This window comes from Ochlerotatus camptorhynchus, unplaced genomic scaffold, assembly GCF_037179485.1.
Source record: "Ochlerotatus camptorhynchus isolate MF236.1 unplaced genomic scaffold, CSIRO-AGI_Acam_v1.1 ptg000211l, whole genome shotgun sequence".
NCBI classification, from domain to species: Eukaryota; Metazoa; Arthropoda; class Insecta; order Diptera; family Culicidae; genus Ochlerotatus; species Ochlerotatus camptorhynchus.
The window spans coordinates 679,360-693,644 of NW_027040701.1; the positions used below are offsets into that span (position 1 = coordinate 679,360).

The window sequence follows — 14,285 nt, forward strand, 5'->3', positions numbered from 1 at the left end:
CTTTCATCTTCTCGGGATCCTTCAAGTCTCCAATATTGACCATCATTTTAGAAATATCTCCGTTCCCATCGTTTGCCTTCTCAGGAAGTGGAAATGTCACAACTGTTGTGATCACCACGAACAATGCCATCAAAAGTATGGAAAGTAGAGCTTTCATTTCGAGTAATAAGACTTATGTGAGCAACTGATTCGGTTGAGTAGGTGTGGAAATCCTTTTATACGAGCACAAGTTGACGGCGAAGGTAAACCACATGTGGCAATATGTGCAGCTTGTGTGCAGAATCATTTGAACAAATATTAGGAAAATGATTCCAATGCTTTCGGATCAAGTCAAACGCAGTCAGCTGGTATGGGTAGATTCCTCCAACTGGGAAGTTTTATTGGACGTCTGCTTCGTTTCAATATAAATTGAGCCATCTTTGTTTTGTTCTCTTCTCCCTCTCTCTCTCTTTCTCTGTCGCCTAAGCCTAGTTTTGGACCTTAGACCAAATGAGTCGCCTAAAATTTGTTAGTGCTAGATCTTTACAATGCAATATATAATTATAATAAAATACTCTGTTCTGTTTCAACTGTAACATCTGCTCAAACTTTAAAAAACGCATAAAAGTGTACCATCATGAGTGTTTTCGTTTAAAATGGCATTAATTCCGTATAAACAATTATATACAAAAGTGTTAAACTTTGTTTGCGAATGCCATGTTTCGCTTACGATGTTCCCGACCTTGTTCAGGGCTAGGGAACGCTAAGGCACTAACTCATTCTGTGTCGTTTCAAGTTGGTTCATTTGAAAATGCAGTCGTCTATTAAAAAGAATATTAGCTAGAAAAATACTTTTTACTGCTCAGTAATACCGGACGATAAAATAAAAATAAAACAAATTAACTATCCTACCAAAGAAGAAAAAAAAAGAAACAGATTAAGGAAATTAGAAATACTTGGTCTAGTATGAATAGAATCGAAATAAATAACTTTTGCTGATAGATGTTTCTGACTTAAATACCGATAGTTGTTGGTCACTTTCGCCTAAATGAGCCGCGTTTGTTTCAGATAGTGAATCAGCAGGGCATGGATGAACTTGTACTGTGCTAGCGATGGTATGATGTTGTCCCGCTGCTGGCGGATTTGACCGATCAATCGGGGGATGTCGAGATCCTTAGTTTATTTTTTGCAATAGAAAATAGAGGAATTTAGTAATGTATTGCTGGCGCTAACCAACTTTGGGTCAATCAAACATACCTGATTATGATCCAACGTGTACATCAGCAGGTCGGCTACCAGGGTCACGCCGGTGCGGCCACCGCCTTCGTTGCAGTGAATCAGTACCGGTGGGTTGGTGTTGTGCGAGGGGGGAACCTCGGCAACCGACGCTAACCGAACGGAGTTCAGTTCCTCGAGGAAACCTGGCGGAAAGGGGTGATCGATTTTCAATTTTCATTTCCACTTTGAAAGCTTGATTTGAAGCTGTAATCTTGGTTTTTTCACAATACTGTTTTGAATCGATTTTTTTCGTATCTATTTTTGATCGTGTAATCTCTATTAGCAACTATATTTAATGCAACGTGTTTCAAAAAATCATAATCAAAAAATCAAAGAAAAATCAGGTGGTATTAGAAATGCAACCTGTTGAGGGTTATATCGAAAAAAATCAAAATTATGTTAAAACAGAATTTAGTGTGGATAATTATTTATTACTATGGTAAATTTGCTCAAATACAGCGAATTTCAAGAGGATGCTCTGAGAACTTTAGGATATATTTTAAGAAATGGTTTTCGAGCTCCGAATGGAAGTTAAAATGGTCTGAAAACGTCAAAATAGTTCTATATAGAACGCCTTGAAAACGACAAAATAGCTCGGTGATCCCTAAAATGGCATTCCAAAATTGTAACAGGTTTTGAATCGCCAACATATTCAAGCTGCCTGATTTTCTGCGAACCTCCTGAGGGTAGCCCGTGATTCACCGGTGGGTCGCGACCCATATATTGAGAAACGCTGATCTAGGAAGTCTACATTATTCTGGAGTAGTGCTTCTTATATTTTCAAGTTCAACAGAGACAAACAGGACATTTAATCGAAAGATGTGTATTCCATATTGCTTATAGAGCTTAACCACAGCATATGCAAAGTAAATATAGCCTTGGCGAATTAGTTCAACCTACTCAGTTAAATTTTGCTCGATGTTTCGACTGAATGAAAGAATCCGTAGAGCTTCCATATCATCAAGTGAGACTTAAAGGTGCATTAACAAAATATCTTGGACTCTCCAAATCATCCTGCAGTTCAGATCTTGATGTTCCATAGACTCATCAAGGTATTCTATGATGTCCCGACTTCATAAGGGTTGAACGATAAGCTTCGTGGAGCCCCATAAAATCATGTGAGATATATTCACCCCTTCCATAGCAAAACAATATATTCGCTCCATGAGGCCGGTAAAGCACTCCGCGTATTTTCTCATGAAAATACGAGAGCTTCTGAGTGCTTTATCTTTAAGCTCTTTTGTCATCACCTCTGCATGGGTCCCATCTCATTGCTCGATTCCGGTCAATGAGAAAGCGGACTAACTTGCAAAGGTGGGCGCTATGGAAGGCGATATTTACGATTGACAAATCGCCTACAACGAATTTTTCTTCATTATCGTCAACAGTCTCTCGCCAGCTGGCAACATAAATGGAGTGATGGGTGTCCCTAAGCAGGGTGTCTACTCAATCCAAGGAATCAAATTCCCTGAGTTTTCCAGGTTTTTCCAGGTGCATACAAATTATACACATTATTATTTATTCTATTTATCCATCTGGAATCCCTTTTATGTACTTATTGATTTATGTTATTTTCGATTGTTCAAACTTGGTCGTTGGTACTTATAAGTCGGCACAGCAAAAAAGTTATTGAATATTACAGCAGAACAGATGCACATAGGTTGTTTAATATTAATTTGTACAATTTATGTTTAGTAAATGCACCAATAGTGGAGATACTGTAGTGCAATGTGTTCCTATGGTGGCTTATAGAGTCTCCCTAAGCCGCTATAGAAGAACATTGTACTAACGTAATGTACTTCTATAGCGGCTTAGGGAGACTCTATAAGCCACCATAGGAACACATTGCACTTAAGTACCTCCACTATTGATGCATTTATTCTACACATAATTTGCGAAAAGAAATTATATCCAAGGGTGTAATATTGTATTTGGTTTTTGCAATCACATTAGTTATTCATACAGTAGCATGCATTACGTCAATCAATATTACATTCTTTTTTGGTATTTGTGTAGTATTTTTTAATTCAAGAATATAAATATAAGTAAGAAACCTTTCTATACTATTTCGATAAAACGATATATCAAAATTTGATAACAATATGCTTTCAAAAACAACATATCATTTTGATGATATGTTTGAGTTCAACTCTGTTTGGAAGATCAACACAGAATAAATCATGGTTTCACATGTCTAAAATCTCTTAAGGTCCGTTTAGACTATCTGATTTCTTGGTCTGACTTTGACCGCCGCCATAATGAAAAATCTGCTCGAATTTACTTTCGACACACTTTGTCGAACCCCCCTGTTTGCTGGTGTTCACACTGCTTGCACATGTCGAAAGAACTGCCAATTTAGATTTCAAAACAAAACTGTATCAGGAATCAAAAGTAAATACTTCCATCATGAATTACCGGAAAATTGCGCTAGTTTCGGCAGACGTATTTGCTTTTATTATTTTAAATAAAATGAGGAAGAGAAGGTGAACTTTGTGGAGTAGGAAATAGTTGCTCAGGAGGAACGCCGGCAGGGATCTGGCTCATCTTGTCCATCAAGCGCTGCGATATGAAGATGAAAATGGATTTCAAAACTTTGCCAGGATGTCGATACCAACTTTAGACAAGCTAGTGGGAAAAGTTCTCACTAGATATACATGATTCCTTGAGTTCTGAAAATTTCTGTTGACAACTCAATTCTGCAAGGTCTTCAAACCTTCTGACGTCCCTGAAGTTTTGTTTCTATTCTCCGGTAAAATTTCTTTAAAGATCAACAATCTTTCCTGACAATCTGTAAATTTCTCGGTAGTTCTACAGATTTATTTGAAGCTCTGTGTGTTCTTCAGAAGTTCTGCAAATTTTCCTAAAAATCTACAAAGTTCCTGAATCCCTGAAGATTTAAGATCCTGGAAGATCAACAATTATCTCTGATGTTCACAAAATTTCTAATAATCTACAAACTTCTTGACAGTTCTGTAATTTTCTCTGCAGATTTTCATGATTCAATGAATATCTGCAAATATCTCTGAACATCCATACAATTTTCTAAAGAATTAAAAGATTATCTAGAAATTTTTGAGCTTTCCGGAAGTTTTAGGAAGTATTCTGAAGTTTTTCTAATTTTTCTGAAGCTGTGCAAATATCTCTAAAGATCAGCGAACTTACCTGTAGTTCTGTAAATGTCTATCAAAATCCAAGAACCGTAGTAAAATTCTGAAAATTTATTTAAACATCTGCTAATTTTTCAATAGATTTACGATCTATCCTCTGAACTTTTCTGAAGATCCTAAAATTTATTTCAAATTCTGCAAAGTTTTCTGAAGTACTGTATTTCTGCTCTAAAGATCTACGAACTGCCCTGAAGTTCAATAAATTTCACAGTGTATCTCCGAACTTTTCTAAAGTTCTTTAAATTTCTCTGTGGATTCTTGAACTAAAGATCGGCGAACTTTCCCGAAGATCTGTGAGTTTTGCTGAAGTTTTGCAAATTTTTCTAAAAACGTACGAACTTTCTGACGTTCTACAGACTTCTCTTAAGGTCTACGGACTTCTTTTAAGGTCTACGGACTTCTCTGAAGTTCTTTAGATCTACACAGCTAAAAAAAAATTGGGGTAAATTTCAGTTACTATGATACTCATAAATGGAGCGTCACCCAGACAACCAGAATGTACGTATATTCAAAGTTGTTTTCGTGATATACAAACATATATACAAACCGACAAATCGTATATAATGCAAAGAAATGGCTTATACGTTCAGAAGTGGAGGCAATATACGTGCAAATTTAAATTTAATTTTAAACGAGTTGATTTAGCATCATATACGATTTAATCTGTAATAACAAATTCACTTTGAAAAGTCTTACGATGTAACCCGATTTGATTTGTGATACAGTACGACGGAAAAATGAATCATCGCATATAGGTCGGATATTTGCATTCCATACGATTTAAATTAAACATAATGCGATGTATGCCATTCTTATATGCGATTTTGACTTATACTGTAGCAATTTACGATACTGTCTGTACATTGTTATACGACTTCTGGTTGTCTGGGCATATATCATACAAGTTTAGATTATAGATCGTGTAAATTTATGAGACATGTCATGTAATATCCCATATATTGTATGCAACTATCCACTTTTGTTTGCAACATTTCTTGCAAGTTGCTAGTTTACGTGAAAAGGAAGTTTACATGTATGAATGTTTGCATGCATGGATGTTTACATCGCCAGTAAAATTCAGAATTTTTTGGTGTGTATCTATTTCCGACTTCCATGGAGTTCTGCAAAATATTGTACTTTTGTACTTCGCTGCGATTTGTTTTTGGAATTGAGGTGCTTTTCTGACATTTAACGAATTTTTTCTGAAGATCTCACATTTGTGTGAAACTGTGAAACTTTCTGTCAAATTCCTGCAAATATCTTTAAAGTTCTGTAAAGTTGTCTTAAGCTCCGTAGCTCTATTCCCAAGATCTACAAATAAAAACTTGAGGCTCAATAAATTTCTCAGTAGATCTGCAAACTTCTCTGATGTTTTGTAAATTCCTCTCGGGTTACCCTGAAGATTTGAAAATATCATTGAAGATTACCTCAAGTTGTCAAAATTTATCTGAAAATATTTGAGCTTCTTTGAAGTTTTAAATGCCTCTCTCAAGATCTAAAAATTTTCCTGAAATCGTGTAAATATTTTTTTTAAACCGCTGAACTTCCCTGAAGTTCTGCAATTTTTACTGAAGAGCCATTACCATTTCTGAGATTCTTGTGATTTTTTTCAGAAATCCTGTAATTTTTTTCAAAGTTCTGTAACTTTGTTCTGAAGATCTATGAACTTTTTTGATGTTGAATAATGTTTCGAGGGTCTCCAAACTTCTGTGAAATACTTTATATTTCACTCTAGATTCTTGGACTTGTCTGAAGTTATGCAAATTTTCATGAAGATTTGCAAAATTTCGCTTATAGTTTTACAAATTGATTTGAAATTATTTTTGCTTGCTTGAAGTTTTGAAAATTTCTTTGAACATTTATCTGAAGAGCTACGACCTCTCTTGTGATGTTGTTTTTATGAATTTCTGTTAATTACTTTTAATTTGTTTGTAGTTCTGTTCTCAAGATCTACGAACTACCCTGAAGCTCAACAAATTTCTCAGTAGATCTCCGACCCTCTCTGAAGCTAAAAAAAAATTCTATGTAGGTTCTCAGACCTGCTGTCTGGCATGCTCATTCTTATACAATACATGCTTCGTATGCTTCCTTTTGCCAGTCTCTCTTTTTCGGTTGTTTCCTTTTACGACGATTTTGATCCTCCACATACAAATCAGCGAAGAGCAAGCCTGACAAGACTCTCTGAATGAACTTGTCTTGTTCGCACACGTTGTCTTAGATGTCAGATGCTTGTCAAATCCAGTGTCCTTAAGAAACGTTTCGAGAAACTGAACGAAAAACTTCTTTTGAATTACGAATGGAGTGATAATTGGAAAATTCCCTGAGTGGAACCAAAATTCCCTGAATATTGCAGGTTTTTCCAGAAAAATTAAAATTCCCTGTAAATTCCCGGTTTTCCAGGTTTTTCCAGGTAGTAGACACCCTGCTAAGGTGTCGAAGATTCCTTGGTTCAAAGGGTTGGAGGTCGGTCGAGACTTCATTCATGTCCAATCACTATTCGTTAAGCGCTCACTTGATCCGTGTTGGGCTGGGGGACAGCAATCTTTGTGAATTTGGACAAGGTTACCAGGACGCAGATCACATTATTTGGTCTTTTGTTGAGCATCGTGGAGTCAGATCTGAGCTATATGATTTACTTCGGGCTCGAGGTAGACAACCTAATGTTCCAGTTCGGGATGTTTTGGCTGGACGCGATCTGGAGTTTATGAAACTCATAATGTTTTCTTGAAGAATATTAACCTTAGATTGTAAGTTAGTAATAATAGTAGAATTACACTGCTGATATCAAGTTGCATAGGAATAAGTTCATGTTTTAGGAATAATGAAATATTTGTATAGTAAATCATATTTCAAACATCCTTCTCCCTCTCCCCACCCATGAAACTGTAAATCTCCACTAACCTCGAGACGACCGCGAGTACTCGGTTCAATTCCTTTAACTATAGATTTTAACTTTAGATTTAATACATTAATAATGTATAACGCGAAAGATAATTTGGCTCTGTAAAGTTTATTCGATTAAGCCTGTACACATAAATAAATTTAGAAAAAAAAAACTAAAACGATATAATGGTTCTCAGAATTTCGTAAAAATTAGTAGTTTTGGTCCTTATCGCAAAATATTAGACCTGCATTTTTTATTGTGTCACATACTAGGGTGGTCCAAAAAATAGATTTTTTTCAAAGATTTCTTTTCTTTATTTACAACTTTTGAACAACTCGGCCGATTTCAAAGATCAAAATATCAAATAAAAGGTCTAAGAGACGAACCAGCTACAGGCTGTAAGTCTCCAAAATAAAGCAAAAAATAAAAAAAATAAAAGGTAATTAAAAATACTTTTTAGAAAAAAATTATACTAAAAATTGAGATTTTGTATTGAAAAACATTGATTTTAGGTTTGTTTTTTATGGTTTTTATGGTTTGTAGGCCGCAATATGTTTTTATATTTCTCCTTGAAAATTTAGGTTAGAATCAGCGGTTATTTTTTTTTTTCGTTTTTGAGTTATCATTTTATGAAGTTATCAAGTTTTTATCCTTGACAACAATAAGCAAATAAGGTAGTGGAATTAAATGGAAATTACTAATCCTTCTCTCTCTCATTATACAGGTATTCCACTAAGACGCCCACATTCATCAGGATTGTATTATTGTGTTGGCAACACATTTTGGGTTCTACAAAACATCCTGGAGTTTAGGTCTTGATGTTCTACGTCCTCGACAAAGTCTCTAAGTTATTATACGAATTCGTAGAGCTTCGTTGGACTTCACCACATCATGTGTTCTGGTGAATTTTTGAGTCCCTAAAGCATTGTGAAGCCCCACAATGTCATGTGGGAGCCCTAGCAGCACACATGTCACTGAACAATTGTGGTTACTTGTGTGTCACTTATTCCAGTCACAATCAAGTTGCAGCAGCTTATTTCGATCAAAGTGTGCTGCTTGGGATGTATACTTGCAATGACAAAGTACTTTGGGTTCTTCAAATTATCCTGGAGTTTAAATTATGATGTTCTACAGGCTCAATCAAGTTTTGCATGATGTCCTCATTTATTATTCGTGGGACCTCATCACATCATGTGTGACTTAAATTGTATCAGCAACAAATCCTCGATTCTCCTAAGTGCTTGTAGTTCAGATCTTGAAATTCACCAAGAAATTCCCATTATTGATATTATTCCTTACATTCGTTTTATCGCTTCGCTCGCCTCTTCGCTTTTCTTCGCTCTCACTAATGGTATCGGCCTTACATTTATTAACGCTTGGAAAATCCAACAGGTTAAAGGCGTATAAGAACCACTCGTAGTCTTGCTTATGGAATGCATAACTCATGCTTATGGAATTCATAATGGAATAGATAAGTCATATCTTATGATTTTTTTTTTGCCTCAGTGCACTGCTACCATTGCCGAGTCTACCTACGTGTTTTTATCGAACTCGAATTGAAAACAATTACAAAAATTAGGAAAGAGAGTTTGAGTTCAAATGACAGAGCTTTTGTGTTGTTAGTCAAGCATCAATCATCCATTGCGATGCTACTTGAAGTACGAAGTTCTAATTCAAGAGACATTATACAATTTAAGCTTACACCCAAAACAAACACCCTCAGCACTGTACTCACCTAGGAAGTGTCCCACGTTGCTGGGGCAATTCTGATCACCCCACTTGTTGTACGAGATATGCCACACAGATCGATAGCGTCGGCTTTGCGTATGATACACACGCAGCTTGGAGGTGGTGCAACGATCCGATTCCTGCGAGAATTCTCGCCAAACTTGGTACTGCAAACGGGTGATCATATTCATCAAACTATTCAATGTCATTAACTCCTGTCAGTGAGCACGTACCTGTCCATACTCTAAGCACCGTTCACTAGTCTGCGGAATATAGTTCAGTTCACTCGATAGCTGCACCAACAGGTACACGTCCGCTTCCCAAACACACTGCCAGAAGGTATTCGTCGTGAGTGCATCGTTTGGACTCTCGGCCACGATGTAGAACCTCTGCTTGTTACCCACAGTGCTCTAGAATTAAGAAGAAGCTCATCATTAAATCACACAAACTTTCAAATCAAGCAACTCACAGTTATATGCGAAGCATTCACATAGCCCATTCGGTTGTCCCTGGTCGGAGTCAACCGGACCCGGTTGTTGTCGTACGGCAGGAAGTTGGGATCGAAGTTTTTGTTCTTGTTCTCGTCCGCCAGTGCGCAGTCATATTTGGCATTCTCCACTCGCTTCGGTATCCGCTCGAACTCGCAGTACAGCTGCGGATCGGCGAGCTTCGTCTCCAGCAGGGAACACTAGAATACAAAAAATCACTTTCAATTAAGTGCCGAAAAAAAGTACAGTGCGATGCACAATACTAACCAACTTTTCCTTGCTGATGTTGGCCGGCAGTGGTTGCTGCCGGGGCATCCCCGTCGACCAGCGGTGCTTGATCTGGCCTTCGTTCATCGAACTGTTGGCACTTCCGCCGCTGGTAGACCCAGTCGCCGCGGCGGCCTTGTTCTTACGATCCTTTTCCCGCCCCAGGGTAGCACTTTTCTGCTTGTCGGCCGAACTTTTCGATCGTCCCCCGAGGATATCCCAGATCTTTCGCCGCTTGGTTTCCTTCACCGAGCTGCTACCGGAAGTGGTTGACGTCGATGCACTAACGTTGTGACTCGTCACGTGCGAGGAGGAAGCCGTCACGGAACTGATGCCGGAATCATTGTGAGTGCTACCGTGCGAGGATGAGTGGTGGTGATTCAGGTGGATGGAGTTGTTCGCATGGGCGGAGGCGGTAGAATTGTGCGCTGCGGGGTTTGTCGAGTCCAGAGCAAAGTTGGAGTATGCGGATGAGTCGAGTACGTTGGCGGAGAGGGACCGGTTGATGGGTTCTGGTTGGGGTGTAGGAGTCGGTGGGTTGACTTGTTGTGGTGTGATCTGAGGTGGAGGTTGATTCGATGGAATCGTGAAGGTTTCCTGATGGATTATCGCATGATTCGTTGGTTCGGGTGGAGGTTTCGGATGGCGGAGTGGAGGAAGTTTCTCCGGAACGGAAAATGTAGGATGTTGAGCGACGGCAATTTGCGGTTCCTGACTGAGTCGAGATACGCCCGGAGCGGATTGTACGCTTGACGTCCGGTTCCGAATTTCACCGAGGGTCTCGTTTTCGTTCTTCCAGGGTAGGGGAACGTTTTCGTAGATGGGCTCGATGGATCCGTTGATATGCTGAGAGGAACGATTCAGGTGAGCTTTGGTGTTGATACCGATGGCTCCATTATGGAACTGAGTTCCGTCTGCGATGAGCAGGTGCTCCATGTCGGTTGGCATGTAGTAGATTACGTTTCCACCTTGGGTGGCAGGATGCATTCCTGGTTTCGTGGGTTCAACAAAGTTAAGATTCTCGTACGTTCCGTGGGGTACGATGTTTTGCGAGTGCCTTAGCTGATGGGCACCAGGGTAGAAGATCTGATTGTTTTGGGACATTTGCATGAGCTGAGCGTGATTCATGAGCGGGCGAGTTGATACAAGATCGGGACTAGATCCAGAGACATGAGCACCACGGTAGCCAAGGAGCGCACGGTGGGATGCCAGATCCGGAGTGGATGTAGAGCTGAGTCGATTCGCGGGATACGGTGGAGGTGGTTTGACTAATCTCATCATTTTAAATCGCTGGGTGAGGCCATAGTCCGAAGCATCCGAGTAGTGAGGACCGATCATGTGCGTCGTTGTGTGATGGGTCACATCCGGATATGGCTGCTGGTGGATAGTGGGTTGGTGTTGAACCGATTGGTTAAAGTACGACACATCCGGTTGACTACCGGTGATGTTAAACTCTAGATGGCCTTGTTCCTGAGCCAACATTTGAGAGGCAGATAAATGCAACAGATTGCCGTTACTCAGACGGACGTCATTGGTGCTATTGCGCATCTTTTGCTGTATGGCAGTTTCATAGTCCGGAGCCGGACGATAGGTCGGTAGCAGCGCTTTGAGTCGTTCCCGATCTTGACTGATGTTGTTATTGCTTAAATCTAGACACGATGAACTTTGTGCGCGATTGATCAGCGATGCATTCGAACCGGCTGGATTTATGGCCCAGTTCGAACTGTGATTCGAATACTCCAATGGCACCGAAGATGAAGAGTTCAGGTTTATGTCCAACGTGGACGTCTGCAGTGACGATCGGGACTGCATTACGTTGGCATTGGAATTCATAAGACTATTGTTGTTCAGATTACCTATACTACCGATATTTGTGTTGGATGCCATAAGTGGCGAAGGTTGCGATTCCACCACCATCCCCATCGACGACCCTGCATTGTTCCACACACTTGCCGAATGGCTGGCCAGTTCATTGTTGCTCTGCCAATTCGCAGATCCCATTATATGGCTCATCGCCGAGGAGGATATCTGATACTGACTTTCGCTTAGCAAATCGTCTCTACTGTCGTTCAAATTATCATTTTGAAACAGGTTCAGATTCAACTGACTCACTTGCGTTTGATTTTTCTCGAACCGCGCAAAGAACCGATGCTGCATCGCACACAGCCTCCAGATGTACGATCCCGTCGTTGAATCCGTCACCGTAAACCTTACATTTTCGCTCGCATCCGAACATTCAATGTTGAAATGTTTCTTATGATTGAGAACATTTTTAATATCACGCCACGGATAGAACTTATTCGAATCGCTGGCCACTATAATCCCCGACACCGAGATTCCCAGCGTGACGTCCCCTGCGTGTTCGTCTTTGGCAGCGAACGTTTCCTGTCCGTACCCATCCAACTGCTGGCATGCGGAAATGTACAAACTCTCTGCGGCACCTTGAGTCACATTATGCAACTCATAGGCCTGTCGTATTACCTCCTCCGTCAACGTCTCCAGCAGATCGGCTTGGATCATGTCCTTCGGAAACGACAGCAGCGTTTTCAGGTAATCCACCGTATGACGATCCTGATGATTGCCATACTCTGCCTGACGACTGTAGTTTGCCAGGATGACTGCCTGCTTCGGATCGCAGTTGATTCTACCTTCCACGACATCGTGCTTCAGCTGCAGGAAGTAGTAATTCCGCGTACCCTCATCCTGTATCAAACTGACACCGGACAGAACGTAGTACATTACCCGCAGGTACAGCACCTTCATACTGGCGGAAAACTTTTCCAACTGTCGGCTGATGGGTCGATCCAGATCGACCCACCGCATCTCACCTGTAGTGCTGCCTTTGACCTCATACCGAAGACCAAAGAACTCCGGCTGGCTGATCGATATCCGCTGGCAGACGTTCTCCAGACATTCCTGGCCGGTACTCTCCGAACTGAGGGTGCAGTCTATTTTGGTGGACGAATCTGCAAATGGGACGGAAAGGGAAGAAATTGCGTCAATATGGAGCCGTGGAAGATAACATTCCTTAGTTTAATTATTTTATGAGCCCACATTAGAACAGGTAAGGTGATGACTGCGGAGGGATGGCAATCCTCTTTATTAAACCGTAGTGGATGCATATGTTTGTTTATGTCTGATAACAGCGCGAAGAAGTCATGATGATTGATGAAGACAAAACTGCGTACCTATGATAACGTACATCTACACGTATTACAGATAAGAGTACGAGTAATTGCGAACGGTGGAGCAGCGAATCCATCAGCTGATCGATATTGGTCCAACGATGGGAGTGTTGAATACTCGTTCACAATAGATTAGGGCTTGCCCAGGTGAGCGGTCGGAAGCTAAATGGATAAATTACCAAATAATGCAATACAGGGTTTGGTCAAGGAATACGGATTAAGTTATTGCTTGTATTTACTTAAAAAAAAACTAATATCTCTTATCTCGAAACTCGTGCGATGTTTTGCGAGATAAATTATCGTTTTAGTGAACATCTGGCTGCATACTGTTGTTGATTAGACTTAAAATTGTACAAGCTTCTGATGGAATAAAAAAAAAGAAGAATTCCAGCAGTTTGGTTATCAAAGCTAGATCTAAAAATGATCACACAATTCTTTGTGAATGCTCTATCGAATCGTTGTGCAGCAGCGAATGATATGTAGCATTTGCCTTATTAGAGTTTCGAGACAAGATTTTTTTTTTGCTCTAAATAATGGTTCTGAGTAGCTTGTTATCGTTGTCTCGCCTCCTGAAGCCCTTAGACGACAGATTTTGACAATCATCAACAGCCAAATCGGTTTTCAAGCGGACACCAGAAGTTTTGAATTCTTGTTGTCTTCGATCCGCAACAAATTCCAAACCCTGTAAGACTTCGAGTACGCGTGCAACTCAACTACGGATTGGACTAAGCTAATAGAAGGGAAGCATACACACTTAGAAAAATTCATGTAAATTTAGGTGCTCTGAGACTGACATATACGAGCGTCAATTATGACATAAAATTGAGTCATAATAGACGCGAAATTCAGCTAAATCAAATGTACTTTTCGTCGAGTAATGAACTTTTCAGTCTCGGAGCACTTAATTTTACATGACATTTTTGTTTACGTCTCATCCATTATGTCAAAGATGGATTCCGTCACGTGTAAAATTAGGTATTTTTAAGTGTGTATGACGAAGGAGCAGGAACTGTAGCCTCAGGTCAACAGATAACCGATTGGATGAATAAATAAACGCGACTGCCACTCGGTTTCTAGAAAAAAATTACCTTCGCTTAGACCAAAGAAAAATAACGAAATTACAGAGTTTCATGCAAATTTGAGAAGGTCGCTTCAGATCGATCCATCATTTGGCATGGAACTGCTCAAAAGTAGAATTTAGCGCTGTCCTAAGTGCTTTTTCGTAGCTTCATGTCTCAGGGTTTCAACAAAGATCGTCGGTCGCAGTGGCTTATATTGAGGTAAGGGGCACCGTTTTCGGGTTTGAATG

At 39.9% G+C, this 14,285-nt stretch overlaps 1 protein-coding gene across 2 annotated transcripts in view; it reads right to left on the reverse strand.

The window, feature by feature from the left end:
* Positions 1 to 345: 345 nt before the first annotated feature.
* Pez overlaps positions 346 to 14,285 on the reverse strand; it is a 44,392-nt gene continuing 30,452 nt past the window's right edge. For both annotated transcript variants that reach the window (XM_065224403.1, XM_065224404.1), the window contains exons 2-7: positions 9,792 to 12,757; positions 9,506 to 9,724; positions 9,270 to 9,446; positions 9,044 to 9,203; positions 1,237 to 1,400; positions 346 to 1,152 (exon numbers count right to left, since the gene is read on the reverse strand). In XM_065224403.1, coding sequence (XP_065080475.1) covers positions 1,024 to 1,152; positions 1,237 to 1,400; positions 9,044 to 9,203; positions 9,270 to 9,446; positions 9,506 to 9,724; positions 9,792 to 12,757 — 3,815 coding nt within the window. In that variant the 3' untranslated portion in view covers positions 346 to 1,023. The remainder of the gene's footprint in view (positions 1,153 to 1,236; positions 1,401 to 9,043; positions 9,204 to 9,269; positions 9,447 to 9,505; positions 9,725 to 9,791; positions 12,758 to 14,285) is intronic.